This window comes from Helianthus annuus, chromosome 16 (genome assembly GCF_002127325.2).
Source record: "Helianthus annuus cultivar XRQ/B chromosome 16, HanXRQr2.0-SUNRISE, whole genome shotgun sequence".
Taxonomy (NCBI): Eukaryota; Viridiplantae; Streptophyta; class Magnoliopsida; order Asterales; family Asteraceae; genus Helianthus; species Helianthus annuus.
The window spans coordinates 30,873,642-30,888,797 of NC_035448.2; the positions used below are offsets into that span (position 1 = coordinate 30,873,642).

A 15,156-nucleotide genomic window follows, 5' to 3' on the forward strand; every position below is an offset into this window, starting at 1 on the left:
CAAGTCCATGCGCGCGTGCGCCACGTCACCTGTGAGCCTATACGAGCGCGCCACACAGTCGCGTCGTATTGGCTCACTCTGGTGCGCCGCGCACGACACAACAGGACCCATGCACCATGCGCGCAACCGCGCGACTCCGTGCCATGTGTACTCGCGCGCGCATGCGCATGACTGCCACGTCATGCGCCGCAAAACCTACCACTTAGTCCTTGCAACCCTTGTGCTCCACCACGCGCGCGCGGTCAAAAATAAAAAGGCGGCTCTCAAGCGGCTCGCGGCGATGCGAGCGTGCGAAGTGCAAAGTGCGCCATCAAAGCGCCACATGCGCCTCATCGCCCACGCCACGCGCGCGAGCGTGTGCGAGTGCGAGTTAGGGTGCTCCGCACCCTTCGCGAGGACACTAGTGTGTGCTTCCATGAAACAATAAGGATGGAGAGATCCTACTTAAATACCCCTTGATGAATGTATAAACCCACAAATAAATATATAAAACCCGCTCATTTTATTATATTTATTTTTAGTCCAAAATTAGGAAAAAATCATTTTCCTAACAAAATTTCCAACAACAATTGCGTCAAATCTTTTGATGAACAACTACTTGATGAATGTCCATTTCTTTCAACATAACTGCCCGACCACAAGAGTCACACGAGGTAGTTCTCAACCCACAAAGACTCTCATATTCAGAGAGTCCTCTAAACCCAGTCACAGTCGTCAACTGCTATTGAACCGGCTTGGACCATGTCCCCACAAAACCGACATGCCACCAGCCGTAATGGGCACTCTAACGACCAGTGTTGCACCACAAGTTACCAAGATAAACATATACTCATCATTACTTTACTGAAACAAAAATTTCTATACACCAATCAATAAAGACTAGAGGTGGCAAAAGGACTGATTGGATAGCGGGTCAAGATAGGTTCTAGGTGAGCGCAAAAGTCCAAAATCAGACCGGACATAAACAGAAATTCTGTTTATTCGAAAATATTTTGAACTGACTACTAGACCGTTAGCTTCTAATATCACCCTCCGGTTTGCTAGCTTCAGTAGTTTGGACCGAGTTTTGCACACCGCTGGTCAGAAAATGGACCGGGACAGGTTAAGTACAAACACTTTTAGTCAAACCTTTATAAAAAGCTAGGTGTATTAATTATAAGGGTGGAGATATAATAGGAAGTTTATTTGGCTAGGAAGGATAGGAAGTGATCTTGACCATCCATTAAGTTAATCAAGGGCTAAGATTAAATCAGGGAAATTGAAAGGAAGAAAAGAGGCGCGTGAGTTTGTTCAAGGGCATTCTAGTCAATCCAAGCCAATAGTTTCTCTCTCCTCCAATTCCCCCCATTTTTTAAACGTTAATAACTCTTTCATACGACATTATTTTTTTTAATAAAAATTGCACCAAAAAAACGAGCGTTTTTTTATCTTTAAAACGAGTATACTATTGCTATATTTTAAAAAAAAATTTTAAACCCAGTTGCGTAAAACGCAATAGAAAAACCACGTAAAACGCAATGAAAAAAAAACCTAAAAAATGACATTTTTCTAAAACGCAATGCACCAAAAACACAAAGAAATGACTTATTTGTAAAACGCAATGGCCAGAAAACACATAGAAATGTCTTATTTGTAAAACGCAATGGCCAGAAAACACATAAAAAAGTGTTTTACCTAAAACGCAATGCACCAAAAACACAAAGAAATGATTTATTTGTAAAACGCAATGACCAGAATACACTTAAAATGTCTGTTTTCTAAAACGCAATGGACTGAAAACACATAAAAAAGTGTTTTACCTAAAACGCAATGCACCAAAAACACAAAGAAATGTCTTATATGTAATGTCTTATATGTAAAACGTAATGGCCAGAAAACACTTAAAAATGACTCATTCTAAAACGCAATGGACTGAAAACACCTAAAAAATGTGTTTTACCTAAAACGCAATGACTAAAAACACTTAAAAATGTGTTTTTTTTTCTAAAACGCAATAGCCAGAAACCACATAAAACTCTCTTATTTCTAAAACGCAATGGACACATAAAACTGTCTGTCACTGTGAACTGTCTGAATTGTCTACGAATTACTGTCTTCGAAATGAGCCAATTTCCGGAAAATTAATTTTTCTGATGCGTTTTTAGTACAGCAATTTAATAAAAAAAAACCAGGGGCTCTGCCCCTTGGACCCTGCCAGGGGCTGCCGCCCCTGGGACCCCGCTACCGGGGGTTGCCGCCCACGGACCCCCGCAAAGATCGTAAAACGCAATGACTAAATCAAAAACCCAGATCATGAAAATGAATATAAAGAATTTCTTACATGGATTGAAGCCGATTTCTTCATCAATTGACGAAAATTTGAATGATAGAAACACTTATCAACGCTTGAATCGAACGAATCGAGTGATTATCTCCAAAATCACCGGGAAACCGAGATTTTTTTTTATGAAATTAAAACTGGGTTTTCTTCAAAAAAAGCTGAAGAACACGTTGATCGGGTTTTGAATCATTGATTGGTGATGAAAATCGCACTATAATGTAGTGGTTATTGAGATAGAAAGTGAAGAAATAGTTGAAGATGGTGGGTTTTGAAAATGGTGGGTTTTTGAATTTACTGGGTTTTGAAAAAGGAAGAAGAAGGAGTTGGATTGACTAAAATACCCTTTCTCTTTATTTTAAAATTTGGCACATGTCATAATCCTATGGCTTCCTATCATTTCTAGCGAAAATTAACTTCCTATTTAATCTTTTCCCTTAATTATAATTGCAATAAAAATTACAGTAATTATCTAAATCTTTAAATAAAACAAAATAAAAGGATTATAGGCATAAAAAAGGCTTTTTGTGACTTACAACCCATTTCCCTTTTATCTTTCGATTTGATTATTTTAGATAAAATGCAGCCCAAATTGATATTCATAAGTAAATAAGTAAAAAATGGCACGCTAGACAACAATTAGAAAATACAGCTGCTTACCGTCTGTCTTCTCAAGAACGACCCCACACGAACAACATAAAGGCTCATGAAACACTTTCGTACGTTTTTCCATCTCGAATCCATGAAAAGCCAACCCATGTGTTATACATCAGGTCAACAAAGTCAAATTGCTATGTTACTTTGGTTTCCCCTAAAAGCCGTGATCTTCATGAAGGCCATTATGTTCCATTTATGTTAATTTAGTTACATTGTTTTCATTTTTCATGCATGTGTCTTTTTTCTTTTATTTAATTAAAACCCATGATTTAGAGATCATGGGTTAGTGGGTCAGTTTGTTTTTAGTTTCTAAAAATACTCTTGCAATTGTTCTCTATATATGAACAGATGAAGTGAAAAAAGGAGTAGAGTTTTAGATTATGAACACTTTTGTGTTAATTTTATCTCATTGGATTATGGGTTAAAATTAATGGTCTTTGCTAGCTCAATCGTGGCACGTTGTGTAGTGTTCTTAGACACGATTCCCTAACCGTAGTGGTGTATCTGTATCTTCGGTTGGAAATCGCAGCCCTACGGTTTCGTTTGATGATGAATCTGTATCCAAATGAGACGTAGTTCTACCTTTTCTTTTTATCATTTGATTTAAACCGGTGATTTAGGGTTTTACTCCTATCACCATGTTTCTCACAATGCATATGATTCTTAACATCTTCGGTCTTCAAATCAACACCACAACCTGTATGTTGACAACTCACATTATGTCTTCTACAATAAGCTACATGAAGTGCTATGGTTCTCAATGGTATATAGTGTTCATAATTTCCACGCTCTACAGTATCTGCTGTTGATGATGACCCGTTTGAAGCATTGGCGCAGCTTAGGCATAGTCCGAGGGGGCGTACGCCCCCCGAACTTTTCGATGCGTAGTGTTATGAATAGTACTTTCGTATAGAAATTTTTTAGGTATTGAAGGGGTATGGTCCCAGTGTCACACCCCAACCGATGGCGGAATCATCGGGGCGCTGCACTGAGCGAAACAGATTGTCCAGAAGTTTCCACAACAACTATTATTACAAATTCAGTTAAGTGATACGTCCCATACCGTATCTCAAATAAATAAACAAGTTATCATAGAATACAACTAAACAAATAGTACTGTTTCGACAACTCAGATTCAATTTATTACAAACCAAATGTTTAAAAGTACTGCCCAGAGTCATTAAGACTCATCCAGACAAGATCTACAGACAGCTAACGCCATAGATGCTTGATCGAACGACTCCAACGGCTCCGTGGCTATAGTTTATTCGCTTCTAGAGACCCCTAGGTAGGCTACGACCTACAGCTGCTAGATGGGCTTGATGTATTGCAAAATACATCGGTATTCGCATCGGTTTTAGTCGTTAGTCAGTTAGTTTTAGTGTCGGTTTAGGTTAGAATGTACATACTTTTGATTTATTTGTGTTTCCAGGTCTTTACAGCCAAAAGGAGTAAAAACGAGCAGAAATCTGGAAAGGCGGAAGGCTGGCACGGAAACCGAGGAAGTCGGGAGCTGAAACGAAGCGAAATTACAGTTCTGGAGCTCCCAGGCAGGCCGCATGGACTTAACAGGCACCCTCACGCGCCCCGCATGGACTTAAAGGAGAATTAGGGGAATCTTTACCTCTCGCGCCCCGCGTCAACTTAAGCATAACTCTTAGGCGGGCCGCGAGAGCTTTGGAAAAGAAGTTCAGGATATAAACCCTTAGGCGACCCGCGTTAGCTCAACCCATTTCTTTACGCGGGCCGCCTGAAGAGTCTGTGTCGGCAGAAGGTTGCGGATTGCATGGAAAGTTAGGGTTTTTGGTTATATAATAACATATACGCGTGCACAGCCGGCCATAGACGAACTGGGGCATCTTAGGGCAAGTATTGGCTGCTGATTGAAGGCTGTGGAAGTGTTTGGAGCAACTTGGAAGCTTGGAATCATTGGGATAGCACTTTGGAGCATTCGGGAGTGAAGATTCGGGTTCTACATACCTTTTTCTTTCGTTCTTCGTTTGTTTAAACCTTGTTACCCATGAATTCAGATTATACAATGTTTTTTATTACGTTCTTGATGATGTTTTCCGGCTAAAACCATAAACTACCTAGGCGATGACTATGGCATAATAAAGTTTGGATTTTTATTTGATTATTGATGTGGTTGTGGATCTTTCTTGTATTGTAAACGCTATGGTAGTTTGTCTTGGTGCGTATGTGTGCTTGTGATTATTTTATTATTGTTTATTGTTCCATTCGATTCTTGGTGACGGTCTTTATCACGGGATAGAGTCGGATTAGGATTCTTGATTTAGGTGAGTGTCTATATCACATAATAAGTCATTAATTCTTTAGGGTGAAAACGCGTTAGTAACCTTAGGAACAATATTCGGTAATTAATTAAAATCAAGTGTGCTGCTAGACTCGTCGCGGAAAGGCTCGAGGATATTAATAGGTCTCGGAGTAGTTATAAGGAATTAACCACCCATTGTCTATTAAGCCAAGATTAAACCCATAGTTGCTTTAGACGTTCGCACGGCAAAGTAGAGCGTCTTACATAAGCACTTTCAAGAAACTAGAGGACGGACAAGAAATCTAGAAAACCGGTGAGCGTAACATCCTAGGTAGTGCCACAAGAATCGCCTCGAGAGTGTTTGAGGGGCTTAGTGGTATCTTAATAGGTTTAGCATTAGAAGATCCCGGTTCCACACCACATCATTATCATATAGGAATCCATTCTGAGTCTAGCCTGCGTCTAGCCTAGGTAGTCTTCATTCTCACTGATCAGACCCTTCGTTTGAGTTCGTGTCTAGCTTTCTAATATTATTTTATTATTTTATTTAGGATTTTTAGAAACCCCCCCAAATTAATAAACAATTTAGTATGTCGTGTCCGTTTGAGTCTAGATAGAGTCGTAGCGTAGTCAGTAGAGTCTCGTGGGTTCGACACTCGGACTTACTTTAGCTTTACTACGTCGATCGGTTCACTTGCCGGTTGCGTGTTTTAGGGTTTAGGTCGAGTCTTAGTTTTATAAATTTAAAGCTTAGAGAGTCTAGAAATAGGGTAATTTAGTTAGTTTTATTTGACCCATTTTCAGCACATCATGTTTTTGGCGCCGTTGCCGGGGACTCTTGGCGATTGCGCTGATTACTTTGTTTGGACTTACTTGACATATTACGTGCTATTTTGTTTCTTTGTTTGAGTCGTAGGTGTCTAAGTAATTTAGTGTCTTTTTATAGTTAGTCGAGTCGTTTAGTAGAGTCTTCTTACTTGTTTGTTTTCGGTTTTTGCAGTGGATGCCCCATACGCGCTCGCAGGGACCGCCGCCGTTGCCGTTTGCACTCAAGTCTTCCTTCTCGTCGTCTACGTCCGAGGTACGTGCTTCTAGCTCTACTTCATTTTCTCAGTCCACCCCAGTTTTCGATTTTACACCAAAATCTTCACCCCACAATTCCCCGCCACCCACCCGCCCACCTAGTCCGCCACCCATAGCTCACATGGCCCGTAGGACATTTTACGACCAGGCTACCACCGGCTTCGCCGGTGGTAATTCCCCCATCACCCTTCCCGAGATCCCGAACGATCGGTCTTGGCAGATACCATCCTACATTATGACCGCCATCACCAATTCCTGCCAGTTCCATGGTCGTGACGACGAGGATGCCCTCGCCCATATCAATCACATCACTCGTCTCTGCAGCACCTTCTCCATTGAGGGTGTCAATCTTGATGCTAGGTATCTTCAGGTTTTTCCGTTCTCACTTGCTGGACGCGCAGCCGTCTGGTTCGATTCCCAGCCTGCTGGCACTTTCACTACTTGGGCAGGCCTTCGCGATGCATTCTTAGCCAAGTATTTTCCGCCAGCCAAGGCATCTCGCCTTCGTGACCAGATCCACTCATTTCATATGGAGCCAGATGAGCCTTATCACTTAGCTTGGGAGCGTTTTCAGACCCTGATTACCCGTTGTTCTCAGCATGGTCTATCTGACTGGGCGTTAGTAGAGAAGTTCTACAATGGACTTACTCCTGAGATTAGGGCTCGTTTCGATACTTCAGCAGGAGGTCAGCTTATGGGAAAGAAGACGGTGGCGGAGTGCAATGATTTATTTGAGAGTTTTGCCCACTCCGATATGGACTACAGCACTACCAGCAGGACTTCCATTCCTGTGCGTACCACCTCGGCCGGTCGAGGGGTAAACCAAGTTGGCTTGGATTCATCGGTAGCTGCTGCAGTCGAGAGAGCGAAGGAGGAATTGAGGCAAGAGATGAGGCAGGAGTTGAATGAGATAAAGAAGAAAGTCGATAGGCGTGAGGTTTGTCGAGGGGGACATGATACTATAGATTGTCCTACGATCACTCTTGAGCAGGTAGAGTACATAGCCGGTCAGTCTAGGGGTCCCACGAATCCGTTCAATAATTCTAATTCCAACTGGCGCGGTAGTGGTAATTCGAGTGGTTATCGTTCGTATGGAAATCCTCCTGGATTTCCATCTGGTCAGTATCAGAGTAGAGGGCCCGGTATTTACACGCATTCTGGTTCAGGGCAGTTTAGTGGGTCAGGTTCGAGTGGTCAGTTTATGAGTGGAGGACCGACTCAGGAGAGTCAGGGTAGTGGGAAGGCTCCTGAGGTTAGCACGAACAGGTTGGAGGAGATGTTCGCCCAGATGATGACGCGGTCCGATGCGTTCACGAAAAATCAGGAGCAAATTAATAAAAACAACGAGCTCCAGTTCAAGAATCAGCAGGCCGCCCTCCTCGATCTTCAGAGGACAGTAGGCGGGCTTGCTAAGTAGTTACAGGAGCACCCGCCGGGTCAGTTTTCGGGAAACACCTTCACGAATCCCGCGAACCAGTCAGCAAAGGCGATTACGACCGGTAGTGGGAAGAGTTTGGGAGAGGTAGTGAGAGAAAGAGAGGTTGAAGAAGTAGAGGAGGAGGTCGATGAGGAGATCGAGATGGAGGCTCCAGGCAAGGTGCACACGAGGCTAGCCCCAGCAAGTACAGCACACGCCGAGGAGTCGCCAGTAGAGCAGAGAGTGGAGAAGCAGCCGACGAGGGGTCGGCCGGCACCGGTGATTGATTATTCTCGCCTTCCGTTCCCCGCCCGTGCCAGGCAGCAGAAATATGCTCAGGAGTACAGGAAATTCCTCGAGATGTTTACTCAGTTGAAGATCAATCTTCCGTTCATCGAGGCGCTTCAGTCTATGCCTAAGTATGCGAAATTCCTTAAAGATCTTTTGAAGCGTAAGGAGAGAATCGGTGAGCTTTCAAATATTCCATTGACAGGAGGTTGTTCCGCGGTAGTCTTGAATAAGCTACCAGAGAAGTTGACCGACCCTGGCACATTCACGATTCCATGTTTCTTTGGGGGAGCCGTCACCCCTTCTCACGCCTTAGCCGATTTAGGGGCCAGCATCAACTTGATGCCATTCTCGTTGTATGAGCGTCTTGGTCTAGGAGAGCTTACACCCACGCGCATGTCATTGTCCTTGGCTGACCGATCAGTCAAGTATCCTCGTGGGATAGTAGAGAATTTATTGGTGAAGGTCGATAGGTTTGTGTTCCCAGTAGACTTCGTTGTGCTCGATATGGAGGCCGATGAGAGAGTTCCGATTATTTTAGGCCGTCCATTCCTTCGAACCGCAAAGGCGATCATTGACGTCTTTGACGGTAAGATTTCTCTTCGTGCGGGTGACGAGGTTGTCACATTCGAGATCGATAGGGCGATGCAGCATCCTAGTTGTGGAGATGATGTTAGTGGGCCGTGTCATTCCGTCTATTTTCTCAATTCATTCATATCTTGTGTCGACACGTGCTTCGAGTACATTAGTGGAGCCGATCTGGTAGGTGAGGGAGTGGTTGACGAGCATTCTGAGGATGAGGTAGATGAGGTAGAGGAGGAGCAGTTTGATGAGAGTGACGAGGTTAGTGCTGAGCCATTAGAGCTCGATGCGATTAGTGATGAGAGTACTCCTGTAGAGATTCCACCGCCTTTAGAACTTAAGGTTCTTCCATCCCATCTCGAGTACGCGTTTCTAGGAGAGAAGCCGAGTATGCCTGTCATCATTTCTTCGAAGTTGACAGAGGAGGAGAAGTCGAGGTTGATTGAGGTGCTTAGAGAGCACAGTGATGCGATTGCATGGAGGCTATCCGATATCAAGGGCATCAGCCCTACCTTTTGCACGCATCGCATTCTGATGGAGGACGTTTTCAAGCCTGTAGTGCAGCCGCAGCGTCGGTTGAATCCGAATATGCAGGAGGTAGTGAAGAAGGAGGTGATGAAGTTGCTGGAGTCTGGGTTGATCTATCCCATTTCTGATTCAGCTTGGGTGAGTCCTACGCAGGTCGTCCCGAAGAACGGGGGGATGACAGTTGTTCTGAATTTGAAGAATGAGCTTATTCCGTCTCGTACTGTTACGGGTTGGCGTGTGTGCATTGACTATCGAAAGTTAAATGACGCCACTCGTAAAGATCATTTTCCGCTCCCATTCATTGATCAGATGCTTGAGCGTCTCGCGGGTCAGCAGTTCTATTGCTTTCTCGACGGGTTTTCGGGTTATTTCCAGATTCCTATTGCACCAGAGGATCAGGAGAAAACCACTTTTACATGTCCATATGGCACATACGCGTACCGACGCATGCCATTTGGATTATGTAACGCTCCTGCTACATTCCAGCGTTGTATGATCGCGATCTTTCAGGATATGGTCGAGAGTTCGATGGAGGTTTTTATGGATGACTTCTCAGTGTATGGTAGTTCTTTCGATCAGTGTTTGACGAATCTTGAGAGGATGTTGAAGAGATGTGTGGAGACGAAGTTGATGCTGAACTGGGAGAAGTGTCACTTCATGGTGACTGAGAGGATTGTGCTAGGGCACAAGATTTCGCGAGCAGGTATTGAGGTTGATAGAGCGAAGATAGATACGATTAGCCAGCTTCCTCCGTCGACTAGTGTCAAGTCGGTTCGTAGTTTTCTCGGTCATGCGGGATTTTATAGGCGCTTCATTAGGGATTTTTCCAAAATCACTCGCCCCATGACGCGATTGTTGGAGAAGGACGTTCCTTTCGTCTTTGACGAGGAGTGCCTTCGAGCGTTTGAGTTTCTGAAGGAGAGGTTAGTGAGTGCACCGATCCTCGTATCGCCTGATTGGAGCTTACCATTCGAGCTGATGTGCGATGCGAGTGACTACGCAGTTGGTGCGGTGTTAGGGCAGAGACGGGAGAAGCATTTTCACCCGATTTACTACGCGAGTAAAACGCTGAATGATGCCCAGGAGAATTACACCACCACGGAGAAGGAGTTGTTGGCGGTGGTGTTCGCGTTCGATAAATTCCGATCATATCTCGTTCTTTCGAAAACCGTCGTGTTCACTGATCATTCTGCTCTGCGTCACTTGTTTCAGAAGAAGGACGCGAAGCCACGTCTTATACGATGGATTCTGCTTCTTTCCGAGTTCGACATTGAAATTAGGGATAAGAAGGGGGCAGAGAATGTGGCGGCGGACCACTTGTCCCGCTTAGAGGACCCGAAGCGTGAGGAGATTCGTGAGGAGGCGATAGGAGATAGATTCCCTCACGAGTCTATCGATGCTGTCACGGCAGGAGCCGTGGACCTCCCGTGGTTTAGCGATATAGCCAATTATTTGGCCGACGGGTTTGTGATGGAGAGGTTGAGTTTGCAGGAGAAGCGGAAGCTGACGAGGGACGCTAGGAAGTACATTTGGGACGATCTCTATCTCTTCAGGATAGGCGGTGATCGAGTCCTGAGGAGGTGTGTTAGTAGGGAAGAAGGTGCGGGGATCCTGAGACACGTGCATGAGGGTTTGACTGGAGGACACCATGGTGCACATGTGACCGCGCAGAAGGTGTTTGATTGTGGTTTCTATTGGCCGACGGTGGTAGATGATGCGGCCGAGTTTGTGAGGAAGTGTGACCGGTGCCAGCGGACCGGCAACATCTCATCCAAGGATGAGATGCCCCAGAATCCCATTCAAGTGTTGGAAGTCTTTGACGTTTGGGGCATCGATTTCATGGGACCATTTCCATCTTCGAGTGGAAATCGGTACATCCTCGTTGCGATTGACTACGTTTCGAAGTGGGTGGAAGCTCAAGCTTCGCCTACGAATGATGCACGAGTGGTGGTGAGGTTCTTGAAGAAGTTGTTTACGCGATTTGGTACGCCTAGAGCCATTATTAGTGATCGCGGCACGCATTTTTGCAATGCGGTTATGGAGAAGGCGTTGGAGAGATATGGAGTTACGCACCGCTTGTCCACCGCGTATCATCCACAAACGAGCGGTCAAGTGGAGAACGCGAATCGAGGAGTGAAGCGGATTTTGGAGAAGACGGTAGGGAAGAGTAACATCTTTCCACGTGTAAACATAACAACAAGCATACATTTAATCACGTAATACATGCGATCAGTTAGCGTTCAAATAGTTTGAATAGTGTGTTCGATTGTGAATTTGATAGGTAACGTATGTAACACCCAAAAGTGCTTAAAGCAAAAATGGATCGAGTATATTCACAGTGATTGATTGTGGATTGAAGGGAGCGCTGAGAGTAAGATTAGCCTGAATAGTTCGATAGCATAATGATAAGTAACGCGGAAAAGTAAACAAGTATGGATGGATCGAATGGGCTGGTCGATCGAACGGCAGGTTCGATCGGACGACCTGTTCGATCGGCTAGTATATCCGATTGGACAGTCCTGTTCGATCGGCCGGTTGGCTCGATCGGCTGGACCATTCGAGTGGATTGTTTCTTCCTCTGGTGTGGTTGTGTTAGAGGATTTGAACTTTTGAAGTTTTTGTTGCAGTATTTGAGAACACTAAAGTGTTCCTACCTTTCAAGTCGGTCGATCGAGCGGTTCGCTCGATCGGCTAGCTCACTCGATCGGCTACCTCACTCGATCGGCTAGGAGTTTCAGGATTAGTCCTCAACTGAATGTCACTCGATCGAATAGTCTGTTCGATCGGCTGGCATTCCCTACTGCGAACAAGTTGTGAAAACGATTAAGTGTTGAAGCATAGTATCTCATGATCCGAACAGTAATGTTTACCCATCGAGTGACCCATTCGATTGAACATTACTTCGTCAATACTATACTTCAAAAGTTTGGAAGTGTGAGACCATGTGCTAACCGATCGGCTGGCATGTCCGATCGGCTGGGCTGTTCGACAGCCTAGCCGTTCGGCCAGCATTTCTGACCTGGTCGACCTTTCGTCTAACACTTGGTTGTTTGTTTATTTGTCATTCTTTCAAGGTAACTTGACAACGTGTTGAACTATGATAACCTTCGTTCCTACCTGTTCCCTCTTGGCTTGAACAGGAATCACCCAAGTCCTGCCGGTTGAACGGTTCGGAATGTCGGTTTAGAGTTTAACCCGAAATCGGTGAACCTTGTCCATAAAACCCGAATCTTGAACCTTTTAATCTATTTGAATGGTTAGTTAGCCGGTTCAAGCTCCGTTTCTACCGGTTTGAAAGCATTGAGTGTAAAAGAGTTGAAAGAAAGTCGGAAATCCTTCTTTCAATCCTTCACATCATGAAAATGTTTAGATCTATGATGGATCTTAGCTTGTTTATGTGGAAATCGGTTAGATCTAAGCTAATCATAGTGGAATGAGGCCAAAACATGATGTTCTTCAAGAACACCATGATGACATCACCCAAGAACACTTAGATCTTGGTGATTTCACGGTTAGAATCCAAGTTTTGAAAGATAGAAAGGCGTAGAATCAAGTAGTGATCAAGAATGTACAAGAATTAGAGTGAAAACTTACCGGGATTGAGAGAAATCTGAGAAAAAGGTGAAGAAGATAGCTGGTTCGGTCAGAGCTTTCCAAAAATGGAAAGTATGATAGTGACAGCCCTATTTATAGGCTTCCAAAAGAGGAAAGTGGCAGCCGATCGGCTGGGAGATCTGATCGAGTGGGCTGCTCGATCGGCTGGCAAGATGCTAGCCGATCGGCTGGCCTGTTCGATCAGGATGCTTCCTGTTCGATCCGCCACGCACTTCGAGTATCTTGCGATGATTTTCGACGTTTCGATTCCGATGATACGATTTCGATAGAGTTCCTAGTCAAATTACTTTTAAACCCAACCACTATATCTAACATACAATCTTCTATAAGTCACATTTCGATGTCGGTTTCGATTTGAGTTTGTTTGCCTTTCGAGTTTCGATTCGATTTTCGATTGATTTGCTTGAATACCATACCAAACATAAAGTTGACACGCACAAGTAACACATAAGGCACACACACATGTATAACAATACCACAATTCAATAATTCGAGTCTCGAGTTTGATTGATTGTTAGATCGGTTTGATTACTGATTAGGTTAACTTTATCGCATTGTTACTTCCTATCATTCTCATTCGTAGATCGGTTCGCATTAAAACACGTTCGATTACTTCGATTCTTGTTGATTACAACACTTACTCCACATAATACAACTAAAACACAAAATCGACTATCTACAGTCAAAGTTGACTTGGACTTTGACTTTGACTTTGACATTCAAAAACACGGGGTGTTACACCCAGATCTCGCGTTAGCATCGACCGCGAGTGACCATTACCCTTATCAAAACCCCCACTAGCTAACAACCTACCTGTGTCCATGCGGGGACGCACCGACACAGTGGTTGAATCCAATCTGCCCAATGATGGAAGAGGACTTACCTGGAATATGAGAACGGTATAGTGATGCGGCATGGCACCGCATCTGGTGTATGAAACGGAAGCGTCCACAGCGATGCGGCCTAGCACCGCATCCAGTGAACACTTCTATCAATACAAGGGAGCTGGATAACAACAACAGTCACCACGGACGACGATGCGGCTTGGCACCGCATCTCGCGTATTTCTTGATCAAAGAGTGAGAAGCCGGAACGTCTACAGTTACCGCAAACAGCGATGCAGCCCGCACCGCATCCTGTACACTCAGCAAGTGGGACTGACACCACAGAGCAAGTAGCACCAATGGCAGCCCCTGTCAGGTCTACGTAAGCGACAGACTAACGTGGTATCACCTCCACAACCGACATGCCTGACACACCTGCAAAGGTGCAGCATGCCGTCAGTCTATCCATCCACCTCCTCCTTCACTCCTCGGCTATAAATACCAACCCCAAACCAGGTTTGAGGTATCTCTTCACAACTATCTCACTACTACTACTATGATACTTTGCTTCCCAAGCAGACTACTGATTCTCACGCCGGAGAGTGGTAACAAGGAGCACCCCCCACCCCATCCTCCTTGTTACGAGTCACGGTTTGTTTCCTTGTGCAGGAGATCAACCCACTAGTGATCCAGCCAGCGATCCTCGAGAGGAAAGGATTAACCCTTCTTGACGAGACCAGTGAGTTAACCCTGCCCGGTTAACCATTGTTTCATCATTGGCGCCCACCGCTACTCTTAGCACTTTTTCAACCATCCTTCTTCCTCTCAAAAGATCATGACTGATCACCAAAACAACACTACCGGGGATAATATAGTCCCCACCAACCCAGGGAATGCGGGGACTGCTCCCCCAGACCTAAATCCGGGCCACACTGGCACATCAACGCAAAGGGGTCCATCCCTAACGTTCGGGCACGACCTATCACAGTACGCATCTGTGATCCCTCCGGACATGGACCCTCACACCTGTTATGACCAGCAGGCCGCCCTGCTGGCCGCAACATATAACCGAGCTTGCGCTGAAGCGCAAATACAAGCCGGGCCTACCCCGTCACCACACACACCTGCGGGTCGTATTTTACAATATGACGGCAGGGCACCCTCACGCCCAGCCTCCAGAAGCAGGCGTGAAGACCACGGATCCTCTTACTGTGAGGTCCGCACAATAAATGAGGACGATTCCTCATATGGGTCTCGCACCAGAGGCCCAATACAAAGCCGCCTGGGCCCCCAAGGCGATAACAGGCGGCAATCCACAGTCCACCGCGGTTCCGGCATCCAAAGCCGGTTGGGACCGCTGCCCCAGTATGAAGGTTATGGCCGTACCGACCCAGACGACCACACATATTGCGGGGATTCACATGACACCAGCAGCAGACCGGGAGGACGCAACTATATTCCTCCCACTCATCCCCGCAACACATACCTCAGGGCTGCAAAGCGCCCTGAAAACCAGCCCTACAGGCCGAAAGCTGCGGCCGAAAACTCCAAATTCGCCCTGCGAATTGCC

At 45.3% G+C, this 15,156-nt stretch overlaps 1 protein-coding gene across 1 annotated transcript; it reads left to right on the top strand.

Annotated features, from left to right (window-relative positions):
• Positions 1–6,252: 6,252 nt before the first annotated feature.
• Positions 6,253–7,749, top strand: LOC110919172. Its single transcript, XM_022163449.1, has one exon. The coding sequence runs from the start codon at positions 6,253–6,255 to the stop codon at positions 7,747–7,749; it is 1,497 nt and encodes a 498-aa protein (XP_022019141.1).
• Positions 7,750–15,156: the final 7,407 nt, after the last annotated feature.